The 27,243-nt window shown below is 44.8% G+C and overlaps 3 protein-coding genes and 1 long non-coding RNA gene across 5 annotated transcripts; 2 read left to right on the forward strand and 2 right to left on the reverse strand.

The window, feature by feature from the left end:
- Positions 1 to 457: 457 nt before the first annotated feature.
- On the reverse strand, positions 458 to 1,915 carry LOC114452298 (uncharacterized). Its single transcript, XR_003672250.1, has 3 exons — positions 1,755 to 1,915; positions 1,041 to 1,148; positions 458 to 581 (listed from the first exon to the last, which is right to left on the reverse strand). It is a non-coding gene; the product is annotated as an uncharacterized LOC114452298 (long non-coding RNA).
- Positions 1,916 to 3,096: 1,181 nt separating this feature from the next.
- LOC114452294 (proline-rich protein 12-like) lies at positions 3,097 to 17,995 on the forward strand. The gene is made up of 15 exons (XM_028431535.1): positions 3,097 to 4,233; positions 6,090 to 6,247; positions 6,651 to 6,812; positions 7,068 to 11,764; positions 12,028 to 12,252; positions 12,343 to 13,036; positions 13,175 to 13,701; positions 13,898 to 14,014; positions 14,172 to 14,305; positions 14,521 to 14,996; positions 15,090 to 15,209; positions 15,709 to 15,806; positions 16,020 to 16,151; positions 16,423 to 16,518; positions 16,601 to 17,995. Exons 1-15 carry the CDS (start codon positions 4,151 to 4,153, stop codon positions 16,733 to 16,735), a joined length of 7,854 nt encoding a protein of 2,617 aa, XP_028287336.1. The 5' UTR covers positions 3,097 to 4,150; the 3' UTR covers positions 16,736 to 17,995.
- Positions 17,996 to 18,403: 408 nt separating this feature from the next.
- Positions 18,404 to 22,060, forward strand: irf3 (interferon regulatory factor 3). 2 transcript variants are annotated; one of them, XM_028431543.1, is made up of 11 exons: positions 18,404 to 18,630; positions 19,225 to 19,391; positions 19,498 to 19,669; positions 19,983 to 20,056; positions 20,133 to 20,178; positions 20,251 to 20,316; positions 20,406 to 20,651; positions 20,755 to 20,845; positions 20,924 to 21,213; positions 21,297 to 21,415; positions 21,722 to 22,060. In XM_028431543.1, exons 2-11 carry the CDS (start codon positions 19,227 to 19,229, stop codon positions 21,833 to 21,835), a joined length of 1,383 nt encoding a protein of 460 aa, XP_028287344.1. In that variant the 5' UTR covers positions 18,404 to 18,630; positions 19,225 to 19,226; the 3' UTR covers positions 21,836 to 22,060. The 2 variants fall into 2 exon arrangements, with proteins under 2 accessions (XP_028287344.1, XP_028287343.1); XM_028431542.1 differs by having other exon boundaries at positions 20,133 to 20,316.
- A 539-nt stretch (positions 22,061 to 22,599) lies between these two features.
- On the reverse strand, positions 22,600 to 27,185 carry LOC114452296 (synembryn-A). The gene is made up of 14 exons (XM_028431541.1): positions 27,049 to 27,185; positions 26,623 to 26,717; positions 26,473 to 26,520; positions 26,071 to 26,088; positions 25,868 to 25,957; positions 25,189 to 25,787; positions 24,795 to 24,930; positions 24,503 to 24,691; positions 24,246 to 24,340; positions 24,013 to 24,163; positions 23,811 to 23,906; positions 23,282 to 23,426; positions 22,927 to 23,206; positions 22,600 to 22,788 (listed from the first exon to the last, which is right to left on the reverse strand). The coding sequence occupies exons 2-14, from the start codon at positions 26,710 to 26,712 to the stop codon at positions 22,647 to 22,649; spliced, it is 2,079 nt and encodes a 692-aa protein (XP_028287342.1). The 5' UTR covers positions 26,713 to 26,717; positions 27,049 to 27,185; the 3' UTR covers positions 22,600 to 22,646.
- Positions 27,186 to 27,243: the final 58 nt, after the last annotated feature.

A 27,243-nucleotide genomic window follows, 5' to 3' on the forward strand; every position in this document is an offset into this window, starting at 1 on the left:
TTGTCTCCAACCGTGGTGCAGAAATAGAACGGAAAAGATACTCATCCTATTGCATTCTGGTTTGTTCTGTGTAACAAACTCGAAATTGTAGATTTGTACTTTTGCTTGAATTGAAAGTTCCAAAAAGAAAAAGCAAACTGTTCTTTTTTTTTCTCAGAGTAATCTTTGTCCATTTCCTGCACTCATTGCCAGAGCTCAGACTGCAGAAGTGACATTAGACCGCTCAGTGCAGGTACTAATGTGAGGATTAAGCAGAGATTAACAAGCTCTTCCTAATTCTATTAAGAGTAGCTGCATGTAGTAGTCTGTGCTCAGCCAGTGGAGAGACGCCTCCTGCACTACAATAACAACTTAGCCAAAACTGTGACATGGAAAAAGAAACAATAGAGTGTTTGGTGAATTGAAATGTAGATTTATTGCACTGTGCATTTTGTGAAAAGTGCATAATTAGTGATATAGACAGTGATATCCTATAATGGAATTTATAACAGAAGAAAAAACACATTCAAGAAAGTATCCGAAACATCCCCTCCTTTGAACTATGACAAAGTTTATTCTGAGGTGAGAAAGGAGATGGAAATCTGTGAGTGAAGAGAAAAAATAAGTCAGACAACAATGTTTCTATAGAATTACTGTGTGGTAAATAATAGAATGTAGCTTGATAAGAAATGTGAATGGACAGGGTCACAGAAACTGACACACGAAAGGACAAACACTGTGTCTGATGATTATGTGTGCGTTTTTTTTTTTTTTAAACAAAGAGGCCATTTTTAATCCTACAGGTGACTTTTCTGACTAAATCAATACTCCTCTTTAGTCCAAATAACTCCTTATATCTTCTAATTTAACTCATATTCTTATATTCTGGTGAAATGATGCTGATCTGACAAAATGGAAATGACCAATACAATCCCAAAGATGTGACACATCACAACCAACAATCCGAGTAGCACCATGGCTAACAGTTTAGCTTACAGGCACCAGTAAAAGATGACAGAAAAACAATATTTTACAGTGTTAAGCACATTTTTTGAACTTACTTTGAGGTGTGTTTCATTATGTACTATGATCCCTCAGACAGAGTTTTTATACAGGCCTGGAAGGCATCTATCAGATCTTTACAGTCCTCCACTCCTTTCTCCCTGACACTGAAACACAAAACACACAAATGTATGCTATGTATCACTTTTGACTCCAGTCTCACTTTTGTAAATATTCAGACAAGTATAGTAAATGTGACTGCACATAGGAATATCTCCTAATACAGTCTGCAAGTGCATCACAGGGATTATTCACGTATTTCAACTCAAACATCCACAGAGGCTTTTATCTGCATTTAGTGAAGAGCATGCATGAGTAATCTGTCCCGCAGCTCCACCGACACTAATCACTGCTGCACGTGGACATACACCAAATATCTGTGTCTTCTCGCATGCACGTAACATGAACCACTAGTCCTTTTGCAATAGCTCATACATGTGGGAGCCTATTTTAAACTCTCAAGTCTATTTATGCTTCTCAAGACATCAAAGGGTCCCATGTAAATGTCATTACAGCCAGTCCCATGATGTAAAGTGGATTTACCCAAATCTGTATTCTGCATTAACTCCAATTGGAGTTAATGATCTCACCGCATGTGCTCTTACACCCAGATGACAAGTTAATATGAAAACAGTGGCCTTTATACTCACTTAGTGGTGACAGTGAAGTGACCAACCTTTAACTGGCATCCAAAACATAGTTCATTAACTCACCATTTGTCAACGTCCTCTTTGATAACCTGGCATGGTGCGGGTGCAGCGTCGTTACAGTCTGGCATTTTACCAAAAGGAGAGCCGGCGTTTGTTTGTGGAAGTGTGCGGCTGCAACAGCTGCAGTCAAGTATGGTGACAGCTAGATAGGGAGAAAGGGAGGGAGAGAGAGGGATGGCAGTAGCTGCCAGAGCTTAAGGGGAAGAAAGAAAATCCACTATAGGCAGTGATCATGTGCAGGAAGTCATTCAGGAAGTATACTTTTAATCTGAAAATATAGGGCAACTTTTTAAGTGAGTTCTTCCATGTTAAGTGAAATCCCTCATTCCTCTCTTTTGTTTTAGCATCTAATGAATATGCAGAATAATTCAATCATTAAACTCATCAAGCATCACAAAGGCCTCCTAATGCATCTTAAATACTCACTACAGGGGGGCCAGCACATGGTTTGTTTTCCTGAAAGACTTCCACCTTTGTTTTAAACTGTTTTATTGGCCTAAGGGGATTGACCTGAGAGATGTAGCATTTATTTAACCATCGAAAGTTTGAATCAGGATTGAACAAGTCACTGGAAATCATTCAACAACCATTCTGTAATTAATCCCAAATTTTGAGGCTTTGAATCAATTTAAGAGTGAAAATATATTTTCTATTTACAAGGACATAATCTATAGGTATGTTTTGTACATATAATGCAAAAGTAAATGTTATTGTTTCAAAATGTGACCACTAGAGGGCAACAAACAGCCACACAATGATAAATTGCTGGACAAAGTGTCCTCTAGACTCAGTCTGTGTATCATCATTAAACAAAGGGGATCACACACCTATGTTCAGCAGTGTTGACTATTGCAGATGCCAATTCACTTACTGAAAGACTTTTTAAATATATTGAGTTACTAGTATCCTGTCTGAAGTGTACGTCTGTTAGACTGAATATCAGGCTTGTGATAACGAAGACAATTACAGTCACCGAAAAAACGTGATGAAGAGCAAAAGCGCCTCAGTAGAGCATCTCTCAAAGATCCCTCCTATTTTATTATGACCAAAGAACCTCTTGTGCCACCTGCTGGAGGAACAAAATATGTGCATCGTGTCTGGCAGATTCTCCAAATAATGTGATTTGCAAAAAAAAGACAAAACAAGAGCATGTTGGCGAAGTGAAATAGACAAAGTACCCAGAGAAATTACAGGCTAATTTATTACCTAAGCATATCATTGGAAGCAGGAAACACCATTGCCTCTCAAAAAGATGCACAATTTGGATATGAATTTGCAAATAACTGCCAAAGGCCTACACAACTGGTTATTACAGATTTTTTTCTTTTGTACTCGAACGCCTCTAAGAAAATCGCAGCATTCAGACAAACAGGTGACTATTTAGTGTAAATGCAGCGCAAATTAATACTTCTAGATTTAAAAAAAAATGTGGAAAAGCGAGCAGGGCTGGTTGTCAGACTGAGGACCGGTGACTGGAGGTCACCGCAGACACTGAGTGAGTCTCGGCGGTGAGACACAGAGGGGGGAGAGAGAGGACGGACAGCGGCCAGCCGCCTTCAAAAATGGCGTCTCCGGAGGAAAATGAGTAAAAAATATTAAAACGCGGCCTGCTTTCTTTACACTTCCTTGTTCGGCTTTTTATGTGTTTTCGTAACCTGGCTGTATTCTCTCCAGTGCGAGCAACCTCATCGTGGCTTTTTCTTGAATGGCGAAGAGAGAAATTCAAGCAGCGAGCAGCGTTTGAGGGAAATAAAAGCAGCCCTGTTTTATTTTGATGCGTCGTTACTGACAGCTAGCATCTGCTGCTAGCTCACAGCTCTACTCCGGAGGGGGGTGGGAACGATTTGCATGCAAAGGGAAGGAAAAAAAGGGGTTTTGAAATTGGGTATTTCTTTGCTCGTCTATGGGTAATGATTGCTACCAACGTGGCCTGTCGATTGCAATCTTTTCTAGCGCTAGCAGCGTAGCCAAAACTAGCCTAAAGAAAGGGGAGGAGAGACGGTGAAAAAGGACGCATTCAAGTCAAATGTTTATCAGCATTTCGCCCATCACTGGCCAAATCCGCGGCATCTTCATCATGACTGGGACTGATTCTAGAGCGAATCTGAATTCGTGGAAATGATAAATGTGAAAGGCGCAGGAAAAGGAGAAAGACTGGCTTTTTTTGGAGGTGGTTGGATTATAACCCCGTAGACCCCCCTCTTTTTTCATACAGCTTTCTCCTCCTCCCCTCCATTTCTCTTTCAATATGCTGTTTTCCACTCCTGAGGACTTGCTTATGAAACCGGGGAAAATAGCCTGAAAACGAGAACGGGAAAGACTGGATTTTTTTCCGTAATCTATCCCTGCGACGTTCTCGTTGCTTTCATCCTCATCACTCACACTGTTTCAACACATAAATGGATAGAAATTACCCGGGAACAGGATTTGGTGATTTGGGCGCAGGAGCAGGATGGAGTTACGAGAGATCGGCAAAAGCAAGGTATGCATTGGATTCAGACAATGTGCATGCATCACTGGTACTTTGCAGGGCAACGATGTGACCTGTGTAAACAAATTGTCGCCTCTGGCTTCATATATAGCGCCATGCTTTGCCATTATGTGTAGTGCATTGTCATCCAAACAGTTGCATAGTAATAATATTATAAACAGGAATGGATGAGTGTGTGTCGTGGGGGTGGGCGGGGTGGAGAAAGGGAAAGGTTGGGGGGATATGAATTGAATGTGATTGACAGACGTGGGTTTTAGGTAGACCTGGCGGGGTGGAGGTGGTGGTGCTGCTGGTGATGGGGGATGTCTGGAGTATCCATAGGAATTATTGTTCCCTCTCTCTCTCTATGTGTGTGTGTGCAGGCCTGGACACAAACCCTGATAGATAAATTCATAGGATTGATAGGAACTGCGAAGAGTGCAGACGCAGCAAAGCCCTCATAGCAGCCCCCCCTGACAGACATCAACAAGATGAACTGATGTATATTAACAGAGAAGATGCATTTAATTAAGCTATTATCAAATTCATTACATGATAAAGAAAACGGGCAAAAGGAAATGTCCCAGGGATGATGCCACACTGCCACAAAAAGGAGCTTTTTGTTGCATTTTGCACAAACGTGATCTAGATAATTACTGGTGGGTTTGGTGTGGTTTGAGTTGATTTGCATAATCAAATTTTGCCACATTCCTCTTGCGTCAAACTTGCAATAAGCTGCTGGTCTAAAGCAAAGTTAATAAATAAAAAAAATCAGGCCAAGGTGAATGCATAATGTGATGATGAAAATTGCATGGTCTGTGTAGGATAGCTCTTGTCTTTTAGCTCTAGTTAGCCTCCGAGCTAGCGTCATGTTGCAGAGAAGTCAATTGAGGCCTTTGCACGCAAACATCACTCCCTCTCCAGTTTGGCTGCACAGATGTGAGATTTTAACCAAGACGTATCCGACTGATCATAGTCCAAAAAAAAAATCACCGTGCTACTCTGGGAAAGTGATATTTGGCTAAACAAACCTGGCTAGTTGCTGGTGTTTGCATGCAGGTTAGCATGCATTTGCGTCGACCTGCACCTTCCAGCTGTTAGCAACATCAACATAATCACTGGTTACACGTTTGTTAATTGTTTGTCTTCGGCATAAAATTATTAAACCGTGTTTTGCCACTTTGCTTTATCCTGCACGTTTTCTTACCCATGCCTTATTTATAGCCAGGACTGGCCTTGCATTTTGGGCCTAGTCTCTGCATTTCAGCCGTGGCTGCTGTGCAACTGCTGCTAGGCGGTGCTACCAGTAGCACAAATGCTAGCATGTTATCCAGCCAGCCATCCACGCATTTCATCTGTCTTTTATAAGGCAACAATTCTGCTAGCGTACAATCTTTTAAGATTAATAAAATATTGACTTTGTTTGTGGGTATCCAAATTATGCAGTGGTTGGGTTTGTTGGTTGCATTTACAATTGCAAATTAACCATCATTTTTATTTTTGCATAATACTTAAATGGCTGCTTTACAAATTTGAATTTACTAAAATACATTAGAATGCACTAAAATGTTCAGGTAATTCTTAACAAATGAGACCCATCAGGGGTTTGGGGTCGCACCTGTGGCCTGCTGCTGAGAAGCATAAATTTAAATATGGAGATCATACTAATAACTAGCCTTGAGTTGTCATCGAGTGTGTGTGTGTGTGGTTGTGTTTTACGTTGAAGAACAATGCAATTGAATGTTAGATATTTAAAAATTGTCTCAAGCTTAAGCAGTCTTTTCTCAAGGGTCACATTTTGGGAACATATTAGGTTTATGTTAATGTACTCTGAAATTAATGACACTTCACTCCCCTTTTCTTCCTAGCCTTGTATATGGGAGTTCCAGATCATCCCACCCTGAGTCTGAGCTCCTTCACCGACAAGCCTACGCCACCCCACACCCTCTGCAGGGCTATGCCACCAATCACCACCCAGGGAGCTCTGGCCAAGGCGGGGCTTGGGGAGCAGCTGGACGGAGTTTGGGTAAGATAAATGTCATACCTTCCATGTCACCACCATAAGGGGCCCAGGGAATGAATTATTGTGTCTGTCCATGCAGACCCTGGAAGATTGTTGTCAATGAAAAATGTGCACATTACAGCTCAATTGAGTGGAAGCCTGAGACACTGAAGCCTGGATTCTCATGCAGTTTCACCCATGTCTTTTGGGCTGTCTCAGCAATAGTGATTTACATACACCTGTAGCTTCTGACATCATGCTTCAAATAATTTGTGTGTAAAACCTTGCCAGATAAATTACAATTTTAGAATTACAATTTAGTACTTGGAATCCTTTATATTCCACAGGAAACTGTCTAATTACCTGATAACATTTGAATTACTATTCAATTAATCAATTTTTATTGATGTGTCTTTCCTTTCTAAAGGTCTCTCGGGACTGTTTGACACAGGCCTCCACCACGCCAGCCCATCTGCCCCTGATGCCTCTGTCATGAATCTGATCTCAGCCCTGGAGTCTCGGGGTCCCCAGGCTCCTCCTTCGGCCTCCTCCCTTCTTTCCCAGTTCCGTGCACCATCCTGGCAGACAGGTGGGGCTGTGTTAGATCTTCCCTGATGTGTTGACATTCAAACAGGCCTCACAGTCAATATGACATTTAAAAAATCTCCTATGTTTGGCTGAATTATTATTCTGATGGCACTGCTTACTATGTGAGGATTCTTCATTCATTCAACTGGATCATTATTCATTGTTGGTAGTTTTACATTAACATGCTTAAAATTAGATTTAATTGATAGTTTGATGGTTAGTGAATAATTTTGCAATGTGTTCCTTTTCCTAACAGCGATGCACACGCCTGCTCCTCCTGAACTATTCATCTCTGGGGCCCTTCCTGGCTCTGGCTCCTTCCCTTCCTCCTCCGCACTGTCAGCCTATCAACATCCAGCATCCTTCTCCAGCCGCTCTTTCCCTGCTGCCTCCCTTTCCCTTCAGGATACACCCACGTTTAGTCCCACTTCCAATGGCCTTCTCTCTCCACATGACCCCCTAATACATATCAAAGCCCCCTCCCAGTCAAGCCTGGGTTTTGATAGACTCCTGTCCTCACAGGGTGCTGCTGCAGCTGCCTACAGGGGCAGCCAGGATCCAACGGGTGCCACATCAGCCCAGGCGTCCTCTGCCAGGCATTTGCAGTCACACCAGTTCAACCTGCTGTCATCACAGCTACAGGATCAGTCTTCCCAGCTGTATAATCCGTCAGTCTTTTCCTCAGCCCAGCCCCAGCCTCAGTCCCAATCACAGTCTAACTCAGCCCAGGAGAGGGCCGTGCCCCGGCAGGATAGTGTTATCAAGCATTACCAGCGGTCCACGCCAGCTCAGTCTCAGCTCTCGTCCTCTGCTGCCCACTCTCTTCAGCATTACCTCAGCTGTGGAGGGGCAGGTTACCAGCAGATTGCCACCCATCACAGGCATGCTGGTCTTTCTTGCAGCCCACTAGGTGACCAGAGCCCCTCATCTGACCACAAGCCCACCTCACGCACTGAGCAGTATCGGCCAATAATTCAGCCTCCCTACTCCTCATCTTCTTCCTCCTCATCTTCTTCCTCAGCGGGGAAAGGCACCAAAAGCAGCTCCAGCAGCGGCTATTCTTCTGGCAGTTCGGCGTCATCTTCTAGAACTCCCCACACACCCCCTTCTGCATCTTCTACCTCCTCTTCCTCCTCCTCATCTTCTGCAACCTCTGGGGCTCATCCTACCAACTCGATCCCCACCTCCAGCTCTAGCGCAGCCCCTTCCAGGCAGCAGCCACCCCCTCAGCCAGCTCCGCCACCCCCAGCTCCTCAGCAGCAGCCTCCTGCCACCTCTACTTCAGCTCCCCAGTCTCTTCCCAAATCCTGCCTCTCAGGCTATGGTTCTCCTGTGCCCCCAGTGAAGACACCCACCTCTGCTCTTACTGGACAAACCCCACCCCAACAACAGACACAGTCATATTCCCCTAATCAGCCTCCTACGTCCCACCTGGCCCAGTCATATGGAGGTTTCAGTTCACCGCAAGCCCAGGACCTGAGCTCGGGTGCTGGCGGGAAAGGCTACGGGAGTTTAGGAGGACGAAGCCAGTCATACTCGACTGACATTTATGGAGCTGACTCTGCTTATGGATCACTGCCATCATCTCTTGGTGGAGCAGGAAGCCCATCATTAGGCTATGGAGCACCAGGTCACTCACCTGCCCTTTTAAGGTCAAGTGGTTCATCTGGTAGTGGAGCGTCTGGAGGAGGAAGCAGCGGAACAGGGAGTGGGAACTCTGGAACAGGAGGAGGAGCAGGGAGTAATATGGCAAATGAGAGAGGTGGAGGAGCGAGTGGCGGAGGCTCTTATCATATCCCTGACTCCAGCCCCTCCCCATCAGGCAACTCGGGCATCATCCGCCCAGGGTTGCACTCCCCAGTGCCCACCTGTCCGACTCAATCTCCAGGAGGTGCTGGCTCTAATAAATACATTTCCTCTGTTCTCTCACCAACTTTTCTGGCTTCCCCACAGGGCTTCCCTGATACCAGAGGCCCCAGCTCCCAACCCCAGTCGTATCATTCCACCTCCTCAAAAACAAAGACTGATACTTCTATGCTAGGAGTCGGCTCTCAGAGGTCTCAAGAGGAGGTAGATGATGATGATGAGTTCTTGATCCAGCATCTACTGCAAGCCCAAGCAAGTCCAGGTCCTCAGGCTGCTCACCACCATCCTCAACAACAAGCCCAACAGGCATCTCAACAAACACAGTCTCAGGCTCAGCCAGTTCCTCCAACCACTGATTCAGGAAAAAGTATGAGCTATGACATGGGAAAGACCTCTGAGGAGAGGTATCATCCCCAGAGTGTTATACGTACTCACAGTGCCACATCCACTGCAGGAGTAGGAAATGCAGGCTCTGGAGGGTCCATCTCAGGGCTGGACAGCCAGCTTGAGATGTCACTAAAGAAACAACATCAACAGCACCATCATCAACAACAACAGCAAAGAAATGAGAGGCCTGTTGCAAACAGTAGGAGTAGCGGTGGAAGAGGCAGTGCTGAACAAGTGCACTCCCACCTTCATCACCATGACAGCTTAGCCTCAGTTGTCCATTATGGTCGCGGTGACCCATACAGTCAGCACTCACTTGCTCCTCAACACTCTTCACACAATCAGCATGTGTCCGCACACTCACAGATACCACCCCACTCTCAAATGGAGCTCCAAAAGAAGCCACAAGAGCGCGCAGAAATCCCTTATCCTCGGAAAACACCAGAGGTCCAGCAACAGCATTCCCAGTCGCAAGCTGCCACTTCCCTCATGGACTCTCCCACTGATCAGTCTCGCCAACCGCCACATTTGCTCCAGTCAGTACTGTCCCACACTACACGCAACAAACTAGAGCCTCATCAACAGCACCACAAAATGGACTCTCATCGGCAGCACCAACAGCATCACAAAATGGATTCCCACCAACCGCATCAGCAGCACCAAAAAATGGACTCCCTCCCTCAGCATCAGCAGCACCACAAAATTGATTCCCATTCACAGCATCAACAGCACCATAAAATGGACTCTCATCCCCAACAGCAGCAGCACTCTATTAGCCAACAACAAGCTGTCATGGAAAGTGCTAGTGGGAGACTTGGCTCAAATAAACATCAGGCTCAGTCTCAGTCCCAAACCACTCAGCTTCAACTTCAGCTACAGTCCCAAGCATTGGAGGTGGCAGCAGCTCACTATAACCACGGGCCCCCACCACATCAGCATGAGCAGAGCCAGGTTAAACAAAGTTCAGTGGTCTCCTCTTTGGATATGTTGGAGCGCTCCCTTTCTCAGACCTCCAGCACAGATGTTGCTGTTACAGAGGACAGACGCGGTGGACCAGGCAGTGCGGGAAGGAGTGGAAGTAGCAGTGAGCGGCACAGACAACAGCAGCAGCAGGAACAGCAAAGGCAACACCCACCACATCATCAGCCACAGCAAACCCACCACTCACAACAACATTCAGCCTCCGAACTCCACTCCTTCCTCACTGAGCCTGATATGGGCTTACCCACCCCATCTCACATGCACCACCTTTCACAGCACCATGCACAGCAGCAACAACAGCCGCACCCAACCTCTCAACACCAACAAACCCACTCTCACCACCCTCATGCCCAACCCCACCCTCAGCAGCAAACCCACCCTCACCATTCAGCCCACTCCCAGCCTCAGCCTGACCCACAGCAGCCACTTACAACCCAGCTCACCCCTCAGCAGAGCCAGCTGGACCAACAGAGATCAGAACAGCACCAGTTTGATACAGTCAGCCCAGTAGAGAAAGCAGACCAGAATCAACAAAGTAACCGATTTGTACCCCTAACTTCTATCTGCTTTCCGGACTCCCTTCTTCAGGATGAGGATCGCTCCTTTTTTCCAGGAATGGAAGATATGTTTTGTGCTGAGGACTACAAGTCAAGTTGTGCCGGTGGTGCAGGACCAGGGCAGGAAGAGATGAATGAAAGCCATACAGGACAAGAGGGAATGGATTCCATGAAAGCTGGACAGAGTGCAGGCGGAACAGGGGGAAGTAGTGGAGCTAGCTATGACATAATGGGTCACCATGGCGGAGATCAGGGTTATGAGCCATACTGTCATGGGCTAGAGGAACCCAGCAACAACACTATGACTCTGGATCTAGACTCTCTTAAAACACATGAGCTTCCTTCCACTGTCAACACTGAGCAGCTGGGACTGATACAAACCCAAGGCCCAGGTATGGGTATGGGCTCCAATACTGCTGGTCCCAACAACTCTGGAACAAAGCTGTCTTCTGGGCCAGGAGGAACTAGCACAGGCACTGGTTCTGGGGGCCTCCAGTCTCCAATTTTTTGCTCATCTCGTCCTAAGAAACTCCTCAAGTCCAGTTCTTTCCATTTGTTAAAGGAGCGAAGAGACCCTAACACTCTACCTAAGAAGAGTTACGCCCAAGAATATGAGTTTGAAGATGATGAGGATAAAGCTGACCAGCCAGCTGATATACGTCTGAACAGCCGAAGGCTTCCAGACCTACTGCCTGATTTGGTGTCAAGCTGCAGGAAGGGAGGTGGAGGAAGTGGATCTCTCAGCCCTTTAATGGGTGACATTGATTTCTACCACTCATCTGGCTACTCATCTATGGCTTCCCACTCTCTTATGCCTCCAGAAGGACCCAAGAAAAGAGGCAGAAAGCCCACTAGACCTAAAAGAGAAGGTCCGCCAAGGCCAAGAGGCAGACCCCGCATCCGGCCTATGCCTGAGCCCTACACTCCCCGAGGCATGATGGCAGAGATGGGTGGATCAACAGTAGGAGGGGGATTCAATGTAGAGGGACGAGGAAGGGGTAGAGGCAGAGGAAGCAGAGGTAGAGGAGGAAGGCGGGAGGATATGTACATGGAAATGAGTGGAAAGGAGCAGGATCAGATGCACCACCATCACCTCCATCCGCAGCAGCAACAGCAGCTTCATCACCAGCAGCAGCAACACGAGCCAATTCCTCCTCTTAAGGTCAGTGGCATTGTCTTAAGCAGAGGTTCGATCCTAATAAGTTTAAATACCATTGAAAGAATTATTGATGCTAGAAACACAAATACAAGATGTGGTTTATGTAGTGATGTATCAGCCTTCACTTACTTTTTTATTTAAACTAGTCACATGTAGGCTCTGCCTGTCATGTTTTAATGCTAATAAAACAAATGTTTTTTATGTTTATCTGTTTGTCAAAGTAAAAATGTACTAAATATTTCTGTTCTCTCTTTGTCTTGTTTCAGATCAAGTTACCGATTGGTACTCTGTCCTCCTCTGATGCCTTGCTGAGGACAGACTCATTGTCTGGCACAGACCCTGCTCTGTCAGACGGCTCAGTTGGCTCAGCTCCCTCCCTTGGTTTAAGTCCTGGGCCTCCCTGCAGCACTGACAGCACCAGAAGTCAGGACAAGAAACAGAAAAGCCAGATGATGAGTGATGGAGTGGATGAAGAAGGACTTGAGGAAAGGGTAATGGCTTCCGCATTGTATCTTTGCTATGTTAACCAAAAAATGCTTAAAACTGTATGGAGCTAAGTCAGTCTCTTTTTTTTCTACTAGGGTGATGAGAAGGATTCTGAATCCAAGGCTGGATTTGTTGCATCCTTCTTGGATTTTCTCAAAACTGGGAAGAGGCCTCCAGGATTGGACATCTCACCAGGAATGGAACATGACAATGGGGAAACTTCACCCTGTAAATCAGGTGGGCTGCGCCCACTCTCTCCTGCACCTCCTCCTCCACCACCACCACCTCCCTTTGGGGACAGTGAGGGGAATGGGGGTCTGGCTCTTGGCAACTGCCCCAGCCCCAAGCGCGTAGAAGACGAGTTGAAGCGAAACCTGGAGACCTTGCCTTCTTTCTCTTCGGATGAGGAGGATTCAGTTGGAAAGAACCAGGACCTTCAGAAGAGCATCTCATCTGCCATTTCGGCTCTGTATGACACTCCACAGCTAACCTCAAACATCCAGCCCCCGCTACCTCCTCCATCTCCCCAGCCTCAGACTCAGCCTACTGAGGCCCCTCTCACTCCAACACTGCAGCCCCCTACACTTAGCCCACAGCCTTCCATGCATACCCCCCACACTCATCCCGAATCCAATGAGCCTGATGTCCTCCAGCCAGAAGATGGAGACATGGATGACAACAAAGAGGAGGAGAATGAGGAGGAAAGGAGCACAGGAGGAGATGAAGAGAGTGATATTACAGAGGAGAGGGAACCACAGCTCGAAACTCTGGGTGCCCCTAAGCTTGATGGTAGGTTATTTTCATCTACTCTAACAGGTTCTGCAGCTCAGCTTAAGGAACATACTTATTTGCATAATGCCCCATTTATGTATTTGTTAAAATATAAGTATGAATATGACTAATTAGTGTCTCATTGTCTCTGTCCAGCTCCTCTTCCTGAAATCCTTCCTCAAGAGCCAGAAACTCCTGAGCCTCCTTCTGTCCCTCCATCTCCTGCCTCCTCCTCTTCTCCCTCTCATTCCCCTCTCCCTCCACTTTCTCTCCCTTCCCCACCCCCTCCACCAGAAGAACAACAAGAGGATTCCCAGCCTCCAAGCCCAGTTGCTACCAAATCCCCTTCTCCGCCTCCTGCTCTACCTGCTGCTATCTCTCAGCCTACTTCTCCTCCTCCTCCTCCTCCTCCTCCTACGTCACCACCACCTCCTCCTTCAAGCTCCCCACCTCCTCCATCTTCAGCTCATAAGGAGGAGTCTCCCATGCCATCTCCAGAGTCCCCTGCCTCTCCTGAAGAGCCTCCACCTCCTAAGATCACCTCACTGCATCTCGCCCAGAAGCAAGAAGATGCTGCCATTGTTGGAGAGAGTGAAGACGATGAGAGTGAAAGCGGAGGAGAGGGCATCTTTAGAGAAAGGGATGAGTTTGTGGTGCGAGTTGAAGACATTCGAACACTCAAAGTAAGTGTGTGTGTGTGTGTATAATGTTGCTGTCTATTCACAGTTTTGTATGCTACTTAGGTGGCAGTACAGACTAAAATATAACAGTTAACCAAAGGGAAATCACACATGCACATTTTGTAATTGGATTGTAGTACTTATGGCAGCTGTAATTGGTAAAAAGACGATTAACTTTGTGTTTTGTGTTGGGGCACAGCTGGCCCTGCAGACAGGCCGCGAGCCTCCACCCATCTGGAGGGTGCAGAAAGCCCTTCTGCAGAAGTTCAGCCCTGAGATCAAAGATGGGCAAAGGCAGTTCTGCGCCACAAGCAATGTGAGTTCTGAGTAATCTAACCACACCTGCCAACAGCCGTGTGAACTTGGATGATTGTCACAGTTCCTGTTTCATTATAATAAAAATGTTGCAGTGTATATCTCACTGACCAAATTGTAACCTCATTAAAATGTTTTATCATCTGTTTCTGCTTCAGTATCTCGGCTACTTTGGAGATGCTAAGAGGAGGTACCAGAGAATATATGTGAAGTTTCTGGAGAATGTCAACAAGAAGGATTATGTCAGAGTTTGTTCTCGGAGACCATGGCGCAGAGCCACACCTGCTCTCAGGTACCACTGGTTTAATTTATTGTAAAAATTGTGAATCTAATGATTTAAGACTTGGTGGAAGAAATCACAGCTCAGCACTTCCTACATAATAATAAGCAGGTACCAGGTAATTTTCAGGACTTGTTCACATGTGAATTTGAAGTAAACAGGCACATCCATCTGTGACTCTGACTTTGAGGTTATTTTCTATTAATACAAATCCTCCTGTCCCACAGACGCCAGTCCCTCCCAAGAATGGCCTCCCCTCCTGCTCCTCAGGTGCCACCGAGGGTGGAGAAAGAGGAAAGAGTAGCCCCACCAGTCCAAAGGGAGAAAACGAGAACACAAACAACAACAAAGGAACGAGAGAAGAAGGACGCTCCTGCTGCCATTCCCAAAGCCAAGGAGAAGGACAGAGACTCTGAGAAAGAAAGGGAAAAGGACAGGAACATTGAGAAAGAGAGGGACAAAGATAGACGAGTACAACTGCAGCAGGACAAAGTGGAGAGACGTGCAGCGGAGCGAGCTAGAGCAAAGGAAGACAAGAAGACAATAGAAAGGAAGGAGAGGGAAAAGACAGAGCGCCCACCTAAGTCCAAACCAGCCAAAGTTAAGGCAGAGCCACCGCCTAAGAAGAGGAAGAAATGGTTGAAGGAAGTACCTTCATCGTCTGACTCGGATTCATCAGATGATGCAGGCAGTGAAAATGAAAGTGAGGCCAAAGCATGACATAAGTAGATTTTCTTCCAGAATGGTGGTAGAGACTCTACTGTATATTTTAAACTGTTGTTTCTTGCCCACTTAGTGCCTGTGAAAGGAGGAGTGAACAACCGTGCCATGAGGGAAATGTTCAGGAGCTATGTGGAGATGCTGGTGAGCACAGCCTTGGACCCTGACATGATCCAAGCCCTGGAGGACACAGATGGTGAGAACTGCACACACTGCTGCCTCCTCATTATGATTCCCAGACAGACAGAAATAAATACAAGCTTACATGCAGCTTGTTGTGTGTTTTAGAATTTCTCTCTAACCTAACCAGACAAACCTGTCTGGTGGCATGTCATCTTCATCTTCAAAATGTCTACATTGAAACTGTGTTGAGGATTTTATTTGTATTTCAAAAGGAAGAAAGTGTAGGCAGGTTGAATAAACATCTCTGACACTGGCATCCATCAGCTACAAACACACAGCTCACAATAGGAGGTTACTTCTGTTTTGAGTGTTTTGCATGAATGTTTAAATGAATGCTATTATGTTTTTAAAATCTTGATAAACAAGGTGTCACAGTTTGGGAGGAAGCCCTGTGAGCACTGATAGATCAGCAGCCAGAGAGAGCTGCTTTCAATTTGTCCTTGGTATTAAAATGATTGGCAGCTACATGAAAGATGATTAATGAAACCTCCTTTACCTTGACTGGCTGTCAGATGAGCTCTACCTCCCTCCAATGAGGAAGATTGACAGCATCCTTAGCGAACAGAAGAGGAGGCTGTTGAGGAAAGTCGGCATGAGCTCTCAGCACCAGGTAATCTCCCCTGGATGTACTGATTTTCTTTCTGTGTTATGCGGAACTAAATTTATTTTTATTTGCTTTTATTAAGTTTTTAGATAAGTTTTTAGATTCTGAAACAGAAGATAAATAAGTCAACACTAAGTGTTTTAAATGTTTCCATATTTGTAATTCCAGCTTTTGACTCTTTCTGTAACTGTTCTCGTTGCTGTGTCTGTCACTTTGCAGGAGGTTCTGCATGCTTATCCCCAGATCATCGTTGACCCCCTGGACACCGGAGTGGTGAGGGTTCGGCTGAGCGGTGATGCATACAACCGCAAGACCCTCAACAAAGTCAAGAAGAGCCTGCCTAAACCACAGGTAGGAGGATCTCCAAGGTCACTGAAAAATGCTTTAACAAAAGTTCTGTTGATGCAACTATAGCCTCTAGATTTAAAGATAATGTTGGTGCCATGTAACAGGATGAGGAGAAAATATAGACCCTGAAACCACTTTTAGCAGGTGCTGTCACTTCAGCTTTCTTTTTCAGTAACTCAGAACTCCATGATATAAATACATTTTTCAGTTTATCTCTAACTGAAATGCTGGCTGAAATGGACCACGTCATGATCTGTTGTTTTTCCCCTTACAGGACCTTAAACTGTCAGCCGAGACGTATCGGATCTACAGTCTCTACCACTCCCTGCACCACTACAAATACCACACCTTCTTACAGTGCAAGAAAGAGGTAAGCAGGTTTCAGTACTGGCACGCACTCTAGTTGGTTTTGTTTTCTTTTCGTCACACTCGTTTCTGTGTTTCTATCCCAGACCAACACCATCGAGCAGGCAGCTGAGGATCCAGGCCAGGAGGAAGTGGTGCAGCAGTGCATGGCCAACCAGAGCTGGCTGGACACCCTCTTCAGCTCCTTCATCGAGCTGCTCACTCTCAGCACCAAAGCCTGAGTCAAACCTCTGTAAAGAGACAAACTATGAATAAAAGTACAGATTAAGAAAAAACAAAAAGAAAACAGAAAGAGATGGATCCCTACTGTACAGCCCCCCCAAACCCTCTTCAAATCTCTAAGATCTGAGGATAATTTTTTTAAAGGCCTTTGACGAACATGAGGGGTCTGTTGATGTGACCTCGGACACTGGCCTATCTCTTTTTTTTTTTCGTTGTTGTTGATCAGTGACTAAAGACACGTCGTAATTTGTGAAAAGGGGACCCTACTGGATCTGGGGGGGTCACTGCAGGGTCAAAAAGGAATTGACCAGTGGTGAAAAGGGAGAAGACGCGAGGTGGAAGAGGAGGAGCCGTAACGCCAAGTCAACAGAAAAGCCACTGACATCTTGTTAACTGTGTGTCATAAAGACAATAGTTCGAAGAGAAACTATTCCCGCTTAGTTTTTACATAAATTATTTTTTTGAAAAGACTAACATCAGCTGTTGGCTTTTGAAACGAGTGGAAGAGGGTGAGAATGCTTTTTAAACTGCGTGTAGAGTGTGCCGTGAGCAGCGTGATCATGGACTCGTCCACGGATAGAAACATGAAATGTGTTACTAAATGCTCTCTCTATCTCTCTCTCTCTCTCTCTCCCTCTCCCTCTCATTCTGTGCTATGTGAAGGGCAGCACCAGTCCGCTGTGTGATAATATATAAATACATTTTTATTATTTATATGAGGAGGTTTTTAACTTAAACTCTCACATGCGCTGGTTTTGCTGCCTGAACGTTTTAAATACCTTTTTATTTTCCACAGGTTCAGTATACAATCATAACCCACATATCCAAGTCGTCTTCCCTTCTATACAAAGGAACAGACGTTGAGGCAGAAATAATGTATCAAATACAGTGGGTGTAAAATAACAAAAAAGAAAAAGAAAATGGGGGAGGGTGGGAGAAAAAGTAAACTCTATTTGAAACTTAACATTGTTGTGGTTCAGTTCAATCATCAGTCATGCAGGTGCAAAGAAAAATAAAGTATCCATTTCCCATGTGGGAAGGAGGAGTATAAATAAGTAATATTTAAAGAGGAAATAGTCATTTTCATTTTCATCATTTTGATGTTTGTGCATACTATGACTTATTTTGAAAATCTAATTTTCCATAAAAACGGAAAAAAAAGATGTGTAAATACTGTACAGTTCTTGATGAAATTCTTTGTCCTTCTGTACATTAACTCTCCTGTATTTGAGAAACAAATAAAATCTGCAAAGAACAAATGGTTGTGTTTCTATCTCCTATCAATAGTTATAGAGCAAACAGGCTGCCGATGGCATCCTGGATGCAACGTGTCCCTCCTTTGAATCTTTATTTCAGGGTGTATTGTCACTGATAAAGGTCAGCTTCTTTAAGGAAACTTCTTTAAGGAAAGGCATACTGTTGCTATAGTGTAAAGGTGACAGTGTTGACACACATCTAATTTTAAGGTGAGCCCGGGACCTTTAAAAAAAACAGAAGGACCTGCCAGAGTCTGTTGGTTAATGGTTATTTAACATAGAGAAAAATAAATAAAACGTGATCTGTATGTAATGTTGTGTGTGTGTGTGTGTGTGTGTGTGTGTGTTTACCTCCATCTAGTGGGGGCCAGCTGGCAGGAACCCTCAGTGACGTCAAATGTGGAAAACGAAACCAACGACTCGGGAGTTTCCTGAGAACAGACTTTAAGCAGCGGGGCCCCGTCTGTATTTAAGGACTCCGCTGCTGGGACTGAATGACAGTGTGACACGCACAGCTTTACATATTACATCACACGCTCAACAACAGCACATTTTTGACTCCTGACCCTGAAGGCGAGTCTACACTGACGCAGCGGTTTGAACTGCACCTGCACCCGGCCTGAAACTCGACACTACAGGTAGGAGTGTGTCTACATTTTCAGATTATATTGTTGTGCAGAAAGAGGTGCAGTTTCAGTAACCTATTAGACTACTGATATTTCTTCTTTATGTAACTTATAGACTTTGAACACAACAATACAATGAATGACTGTACAGTATATTAACATGTCTCATGTTTCATGGAGTTGTTTTTAAAAATCATATCACAGTGTTGGCAGTGAAGGTCTGTCATCACTCTCCTGCTTTCTCTTTCATTTACAATTCAGCAGTTGCAAATGATGCACCACAGAACTACAGACATCTGAATGTGGAAGTACCCTATATCCCCCAATAAATAGTTTGAGAGTGAACAAAGTCAGAATGAATTAGGAAATATGTTGTAATTCTGATTATCATTATCTCAGCTGACTTTTTTTTGTTGTTGCAGTTTTAGGTTTGTATTTTTGGATCATATTTTCATTACATTAAGCAATTAAATGGCTAAATAGCACCATCTGCAGGAAACCATTGACTTCAAATAATAATTGTAAAAGTACAATTTAAATACAAATACATTTGGTATGAATGAGAGTGTGATGTTGATGTTTCCTGTTTTTGTCTTGCTTCTGTAGAAATGTCACATTCGAAGCCTCTGCTCATCCCTTGGCTGAAGGTGAAGATTGACAGCTCTATCTATCCTGGCGTCTTCTGGACAAACCCGGAGCGAACAGAGTTCTCCATCCCCTGGAAACACGCTTTGAGGCAGGACTCCTCTGACACGGATATCCTCATTTTTAAGGTCATTATAAATGTTGTGTGTTTAAAAACAACAACAACAAAAAAACACAGAAACTATCTATCCATCAGATCTGTTCATGTTTCTCTTCCTGTTTGTCCTCCTGCAGGCCTGGGCAGAGGTGAGCGGCAATGGCCGGGCGCAGGGAGACCCCTCAGTGTGGAAGAGGAACTTCCGCAGCGCCCTCCGAGCTAAAGGCTTTAAGCTGGTGGCCGATAACAAGAACGATACTGCTAACCCGCACAAAGTGTTTCACTGGCCGGACGACTTAGGGTCAGGAGGTGAGAGTCCACCAGGATGCAGAGCCACCAAATACACTTTCTCTGCCACTTTAATTTATGCAAAATTGTCATTTTGTATCATGTTTAATTGCACCTATGGACACTTCTCGTGCATAGAATACTCAGGTGTAGTGCTGTGCATGGATTTTAGAACACGTAGTTACATGAAGCTCATATCTGATCAGCTTCTCACCTGATTTCCATGTTGCTGCATGTCTGTGATTGATCATGGTAGGAATGCAAATACAGCGGTGACTACAGTTTCTAAACAGGATTAAATGATTAATGCAGTCTTTTGCTTCCGCTCTCAAAGCTAACTCTTCTGCTGGATCCCAGGAGCAAGACGACAATGATTTATTCGAGGAATATGGCCTCCCAATACAAGAAGTAAGCAACCTTTACTTGTTAAGAAGTGTAAAGGATATGTAGATGATGTGTAATGATAGGATTAATCGTGTCTCAGAGCCAGGTCCCATGCCTCTTCATTCCAGAAGAAAATGTGCTGGCACGTAAGCAGCTACTTTTGTATTATTTATTTGTCTGTGAGGGTTTGTGTGAACTAATCCATATTTTTCTGGCAGAGTCCTCAGCCAGCCAGGATATTCTCCAGGCATGTCTGGAGGGACTGAACATTGGCCCTGGAGCAGGTAGGCATCTCATCACTTCCTCTTTACTGCTGCACTGTGAGTATTCACGGTACTTTCCCAGAAACACTCTCTCTAACTTTTTTCTACAGAGGGCACCGCAGGCTTTGAGCCTCCTCCTGAGCAACAGCAGTCACAGAATCAGGCTGCGATTGGTGGACACCCGTTGCCTGGGCAACAGCAGTATCCAGTAACGTTTAAGGGTGCTGTCTGTGAAACTGGGTTGCCTGAGCAACCGGCACATCCAATGGAGGAAGATGTGGGAGGGGCCTGTGATGAGCAGTTAGCGGCACATTTCATAGATACATTGAGAGAGACAAGAGCTGGAGATCATTTCAGTGAGTTGGGGTTATGCCGCTGCTGTGATGGTGAAAAGGGGGAGTTTACAAATACAAAGAAATCACTATATATATATATTTATATATATTTCTGAATCCATAGAAACACAGTTCAAGGTATCAGTGTACTACAGAGGGGTGAAAGTGAAGGAGCAGCTGGTAGAAAATGAAGCTGGAATCCGCTTAGTCTACAGGTAAACACTCAATTAAACCTTCATCAAAGCTCTGATGAATGCTCCACGTTTAATTCATTTTAAATGTCTTCACATCAGGCCAGACCTAATCGGGACAGATCTGGATTATGAGTCAGGCCTCTCTGTGGTCTCTCTACCACGTCTGGGAACCATGTTAGATCAAACCCAGGCCAGTCTGACCCAGCGGATTCTGGACAAGCTGGGAGATGGCTTGGATGTGGGGGTGTCGGACAATGTGGTCTACGGCCAGCGGCGGGGTGAAATCAGAGCTTTCTGGAGCTTGTCCAAGTTTGACCACAGCACGCAGCCCCAAGAGGTTTCCAAACTGCAGCCTCAACGACTCTACATGGTCAAGGATTTTTTACAAGGTGGGTGATTATTTAGCTTTTTCCCAGCATACACATGAACCTGCAGCATCTGAGACTGCAGTTAAGAGTGTTTTTGTCAATAGGAATTTTGGACTTCATCGGTGGGAGAGAAGGCCCTCCCAGCTCCCTGTTTTTTTGTCTTGGGGAGAAGTGGCCTGATCCAGACAACAGACCTTGGGAGAAGAAACTCATCACAGTGGAGGTGATTCAAACTTTAAAAATGTTAACCATGTTTCCTGGTGATCTACTAAAATTATGCAGTCAGCAGAGCTTTTCAAGAGGCAATTCTGTCTCAGTATTGATTAACAGCTCTGAGGGAACAAAGCCTGAATACTGCTGCTGACAGCTGATCCTTCAGGTGTAAACGCCTTCTTCTGCTTCTCACCTCCACACTGGAGTGCATGCTGAGAAAAAAAAGCTCATACAGAAAGTTTCTTTTTAAAGATTTCATGGCTCCCGTCAAGCTTAATAGTGGCACTTGTCATTCTTGTGGTCGTGTCTGTTTCAGGTGGTGCTCACTTCAATGGAGTTACTGAAGACTATTGCTGTTGCTGGTGGCGCCTCCTCCCTGCAGTCTGTGGAGCTGCAGATGTCCCTGGAAGAAATGATGGAGCTGTACTGACGCACCTTGTTGCCTTTGTAGTCACTGTTTACCTTAATCTTTGGGTGGAAAACCCTTGGGATTTTCATGTTTACCGACATTTTATGATGAATCATCCAAGGAATCAAAGGGTTTAATAATGTTTAAAGAAATTTTTGTCTGGCATGTCATTGGTGCTAGTGTGTCTGAAAATAAATCTTGTATAAAATAAAGGTCTTGTCACTCAGCTCTGGATTTAAACAGTAAGTGCTTCCACAGGACTGTTGTTCATTTCATATTCTGCCTCTGCATGCTGAAATAAACGCACTCTTGTTTTTTTTTCTTCTTGTTATGGAGCAAAACAGCAGGGTGGGTAATCCAAGCTGTCAGTCATCCTGCTGATCTGTTACATTCATTATGTTAATGCTAATGAACCAAAACCATAAAGAAGTGCAAACTGATTCAAGTCGGCATATGTGAGTAGACTGTGGACAACTGAACGCAAATTTCATCACAACAAAACATGATTTTAAGACTTTATTAAAACATGTATGAGTATTATCATTACCGTTAAAATCAGGTCCTTTTCAGGAACTGCTAAATACACAGAATTAAAACTAGTGTGATCTCAATGCTTCTCTCTATTCTACTACTTTGCATCCATAAATAAATAAATAAATAAAGAAACACAAAATTAGCTGCTTAGAAATCATTTTTTTAGTCAGAATGGCTGATTGGCTCTAGATGAGCAACTACTGCACATGCCTTTCCTTTCCTTCGTGATTACACCCAATGTTTATGCACTGACAACAAACTTTAGAAATGAGATATTTACAAAAAAGTTTCTGTTCTCTCAGTTTTTCTCCTCTTCTCCAGCTTCTCTGTCATTCTCAGACTCAGACTTTGCCTCCTCGGCCAGCGTGTTTACTGTCAGTCCTGGCATCGGAACCAGCTTTCCCTCTTCGTTGACTTGCATTGGCTGGATGATGTTATCTCTGCACAAACATGAAGTATTTAACAACCACATTTGAAATGCAGTGAAGACTGAAGAAGAACTCTAAAGATCTTTGAAAGCTTGAATATTTCTTACCACTGCTACATTTATTCTGTGTCTGTGTGTGTGTGTTGCTGACCTAGAAAGCTTGTTGAAGAGCATGATCAGCCTCTTTGCCTCCTCCTCCTTCTCCTCCTCTGTCATACCCTCCATGGGGTCAGGCTGCTTGGCCTCCACCCTACCCGTCACTGGGTTGATACGGTCTTTGACCTGCCTGTACTCCTCTGTGTCTGAATCTGAGTCGCTGGAGTATTGGCCTTCGGTGCTGTAGCTCTTGCCTCGCTGGCCCTCCAGCAGACCCCGGGTGGCCAGGAGACCTGCTGCATTTCCGTAACCTGTGTACTTCACAAAACGCCTCACTGGGAAAAAAATAAAGAGGTGAGTTTAGATCACAGCAAAAGTAAAGTGCATCTTCTGTCTCATATCAACCTCACCGTTTTCCTTGCAGAGGACAAAGATGAAGTCAGCGGCGCAGTGTTTGAGGTCTGTGTCCAGATGAGTCATGAGGCGGACCAGACGATTCTTGGCTGTGGAGCCCTCCTCCGGCCTGTGTGACACGTCTCTCAGAGGAGGCAGGATCTAACACACACAGATGAGCAGAAAAATAAAATTATGAACACTGAAAGACGAAACTAATAACTCTAATTGTGTTGTTATGCTACAGCGTGCTGAGGTCATTTTTTTGTAGTGAACTTGCTGGAGTTGCAATGACTCAGGCCAGACTGTCAAAGGCAGATAGCTGAAAGGTGTACTGGAACAAATCTGATTTGCTGCAGCTCCAATTCACATCTCTGCTGCTAGCATCATGGTGTCACACACCCTTTATTTTGCAGAGTCCATGCCTCAGCATGTCAGAGCTGGTTCAGGTGGCCACAGCATATCAGAAATCGTGGGTGGTTGTAACATTTTCGATTACTTGTGTAATGGAAAACCTTCAAATTAAACATTTTCAGGGCATGTTACATGTTTTCTGATGTAGATGCGTGTTTCTCTGTGGACCCTGCAGCTCTCTGTCAGCAGATTGAGGATTGGTGTCAGCTTCTCTTTCATCTTTTCACCCTAGAATCACACAAACCAGGACAAAGCTTTGTGGTTATTTCAGTTTTGCTTTCAAAAAAGAAAAAAAAATTGAAATATATGTTTTAGGGACAAATCCACAAATCACCGAATCTAGGCGTTTCTCCAAGAACATCAGCAGGACGTGGACGCAGTCCATGTTGACCCCCTGGCACTGCTGTGAGTCTGGCGCCGGAGGCGCGATCAGCAGCACATCCAGACACTGAAGAGGCAGCGCCGACAACAGGTTGACTGTGTGACTGTGGGATTGAGAGAAGAAGAGTTGAGGAAAGAGAACAGGTGGACAAAGTATGTCTTAGTCCACTTTTACTTCATGCTCACCCCTGCAGCTCGTTAGTTTCATCGGTCAGCAAACACTTCCTCATCAGGCAGAGGCGCAGGATCGCCACCAGGTGTCGATACAGAGCAGCATCATCCTGAAGGGGAGAGAAAACACACACTGCTACTCATTTGTCTTTGTCAAAGTACTGTACTCTCAACTTGTTTATACTGGCTACCTGTACAGCACACAACCACAGTACACATCCTCATCCACACATCTACGACCACAGTTTCTCTTCCTGTTCATATTAACTAACCTCACTCGGTTCCTGTCTGTGGCTTCTGTAGGTGATGTTGAAGAGGATTTTGAGGATCTCAATGACACACTGAGAGGCATTCAGAGAGATGGGAGGTGCTGTTGGATTCAGCACACACTCATACTGGTCCTTCCACTGCACCTCCAGGCAGTTCTCTAAAGTCGCAGTGAGGATGGACACTCCTCCCTCCTGCAGGCAGGGAGGAAGCAGAAAAAGTGTCTTCATGTTAATATTAAGACAAACGGAGCGTGGTGACCTTTACCACACATTATATTCTTTGGGGCTATGAGACCTGTTGGAGTTGAGTGCTGAGCTCTGGCCGTAGTGCAGTGATGAGGAACAAGAGGCGTAGTTCATAGAAGTGAACACTGGATTGAGATGAGCAGCTAACACTGGAGGACAGATGCTCTATGAGACCACACATGAGCCTGACAGACAAAAACAACAAGAGGTTAGCTACCGGGAAATATGCAACACTACAGTCAGTCAAGTTGGGTTTTGTCATAATAACCCTTCACCTGAACAAGCAACGACGTGTACCTTTCAGCCAGAGCTGGATATAATGTGTGTATGTTTGGCAGCATCATCAAATAGTTTACAGGGCATGTCTCTGCTTTTCTACTGTAGAGTTCTCTCTTTGTTAAAGGCTGAGCCTGAAAGACAGCCTGAAGTCTGTGGAAACCCACCTGAGAGCGCTGAACCTCTCCTGTGCCCAGGTACTGTTGTATACCACGTTACACAGCACCTTCATGGCCTCTTTTCTCTGTGCATACTCCCCTTCATCCTCCTCTTCGTCCCCCGCCACCTTGCTCTCCCTGCGATCCCTCCTCCCTTGCTCCAGCACCCTGGAATGAATGCTGCCTCTGTGCATTTCATTGATGCTGGTTCTGTGGCTCCCAAACCAACTGATGCTGTCCAGATCTCCGCTGTTGGTGGTGCTGATGTCACTCTTGGTGTCTTCTTCGAAGGCAGCGCACTCGTCATTCTGGTCATGGGCTTCACCTTCACCTTCGTCCTCTTCGTTGCGGCCCTGTAGCAGTTTGGCCTCAGCAAGAGATGCAATGATGTTATCGTAGAAATCTGAGTCCGGGTCGTTGGCTTCATCACCGATGTCAGCGGTGGTCAGCCCAGCGAGTCTGGCCAGAGTTAGGAGAGCACTGTCAGTCACCAGTGGGCCGAGGACCTTTTTGTCCCTGGTCAGGATCCTTAGGGTGTGTAGAGATACTTTTAATGCACGGGTTTGGACTCCAGTTTTGATGAACCTCACAAGGACAACAGCTAAATTCTGCAGAGGGGAAGAGAAAAACCTTAAGTTTACCTGAACATTGTTCCCTCAAAGGAGCCAACAACAACATCTGCACTCACCTGTCTGAGGATGAGGTCTCGATCCACTTGATCGTACTCATCAAAGTCAGAGTCAGAATCGGCATAGTCCCTCACTTTATTCTTTCTGAACTGGTACAACAAAGAAAAAAAAACTGCATTCTCATACTGAATTATGATTTATGATTTGATATAAGATGATATAAGAGCAGTACATTTAATATAAAAACTGAATATCACTGTACCTCTTCTAGTTTTCTTTTCTTTAGGAGGTGGACAATCCATTTTTAAATAGCAATGTGGCAGAACAGAAAGAAAAGTGTCAATAAACTTAAAACAAATTATATATAAGTACATTTGATGCTACTTTTAGCAATTTAAAAATTAGGACTGACACACTTCTATCACAGAGTGTTAGGAGTGCACTCATTAATCAATCACTTTGCCTGGACTCAATCTGCTTGAGTATGCAAGGAGAGAGGATCAGGGACAACTGATACAGCAGAATTACTAATCACAGACAGACTGTGAGGTGAGGGTGGGGAGTGGTGGATGAGAGGAGGTGTATGAGGTGAGGATTTAAGGAACACTGAAAGGACACCTGTGTGCTTGTGTGACAGTAAACTCAGTGCTATACAACCACTTACTTTCTTGCGTTCCTTCTCCTCTGCGTCGAAGAAGAAGCACTGAGCATACTGCAGAGGGAGAAATAATAAGTGATAATATTAGATGGTCTGCTAATGTCACCAGCAGCAGTGTGTTATGTATGGAAGAGTGTGTGTGTGTGTTGTGTGTACCTCTTTGTTAAATTCCTGCAGCTGTGATTGAACACCATTTTCATCCCCTTGCTTGATGCACTGGATAATCCCTTCAATATCCACATTCATGGTTACTGAGCACACAGACAATAACAAAATTAAAGTTACACAACAATAATGAAGATGATGGTGACACAGGTTAAATGTATGGGGACGAAACATATTGTATACAGTGTATATTGGGTCTATTGTTGACCCAGAATGTGAGTATAAAAGCTAATAATTGACATAGGAACACCGTTCATCTCCATAGCAACCGCATTGTTGGTGAACAATTGATGACATGGTGATAAAATCAGACAGGCATATTTAATTTTTTACATAGTACCATAGTGAAAGGAAAGATATGCACACATATTAAGACTGCGGACAGTAAACAGACAGATTATGTTTGTCTTAACTTACCTTCTGCTGTTCACTGTCAGCCAGGTGATGTATCACAGGTAAGCAAAATCACCTTAATCAAAGGTGACACCACTCCAACTTTGTTTTTTATCTCTCCCTCTACAATTTTTGCAGTGTGTTGTCTTCTGTCTTTGAATTTGCTCACTTCAACTGCTTTCCAGTCACCCTCGTACACTAAGTCCAACTCTCTCTCTC

The sequence above is a fragment of the Parambassis ranga genome, chromosome 19 (genome assembly GCF_900634625.1).
Source record: "Parambassis ranga chromosome 19, fParRan2.1, whole genome shotgun sequence".
Classification (NCBI taxonomy): domain Eukaryota; kingdom Metazoa; phylum Chordata; class Actinopteri; family Ambassidae; genus Parambassis; species Parambassis ranga.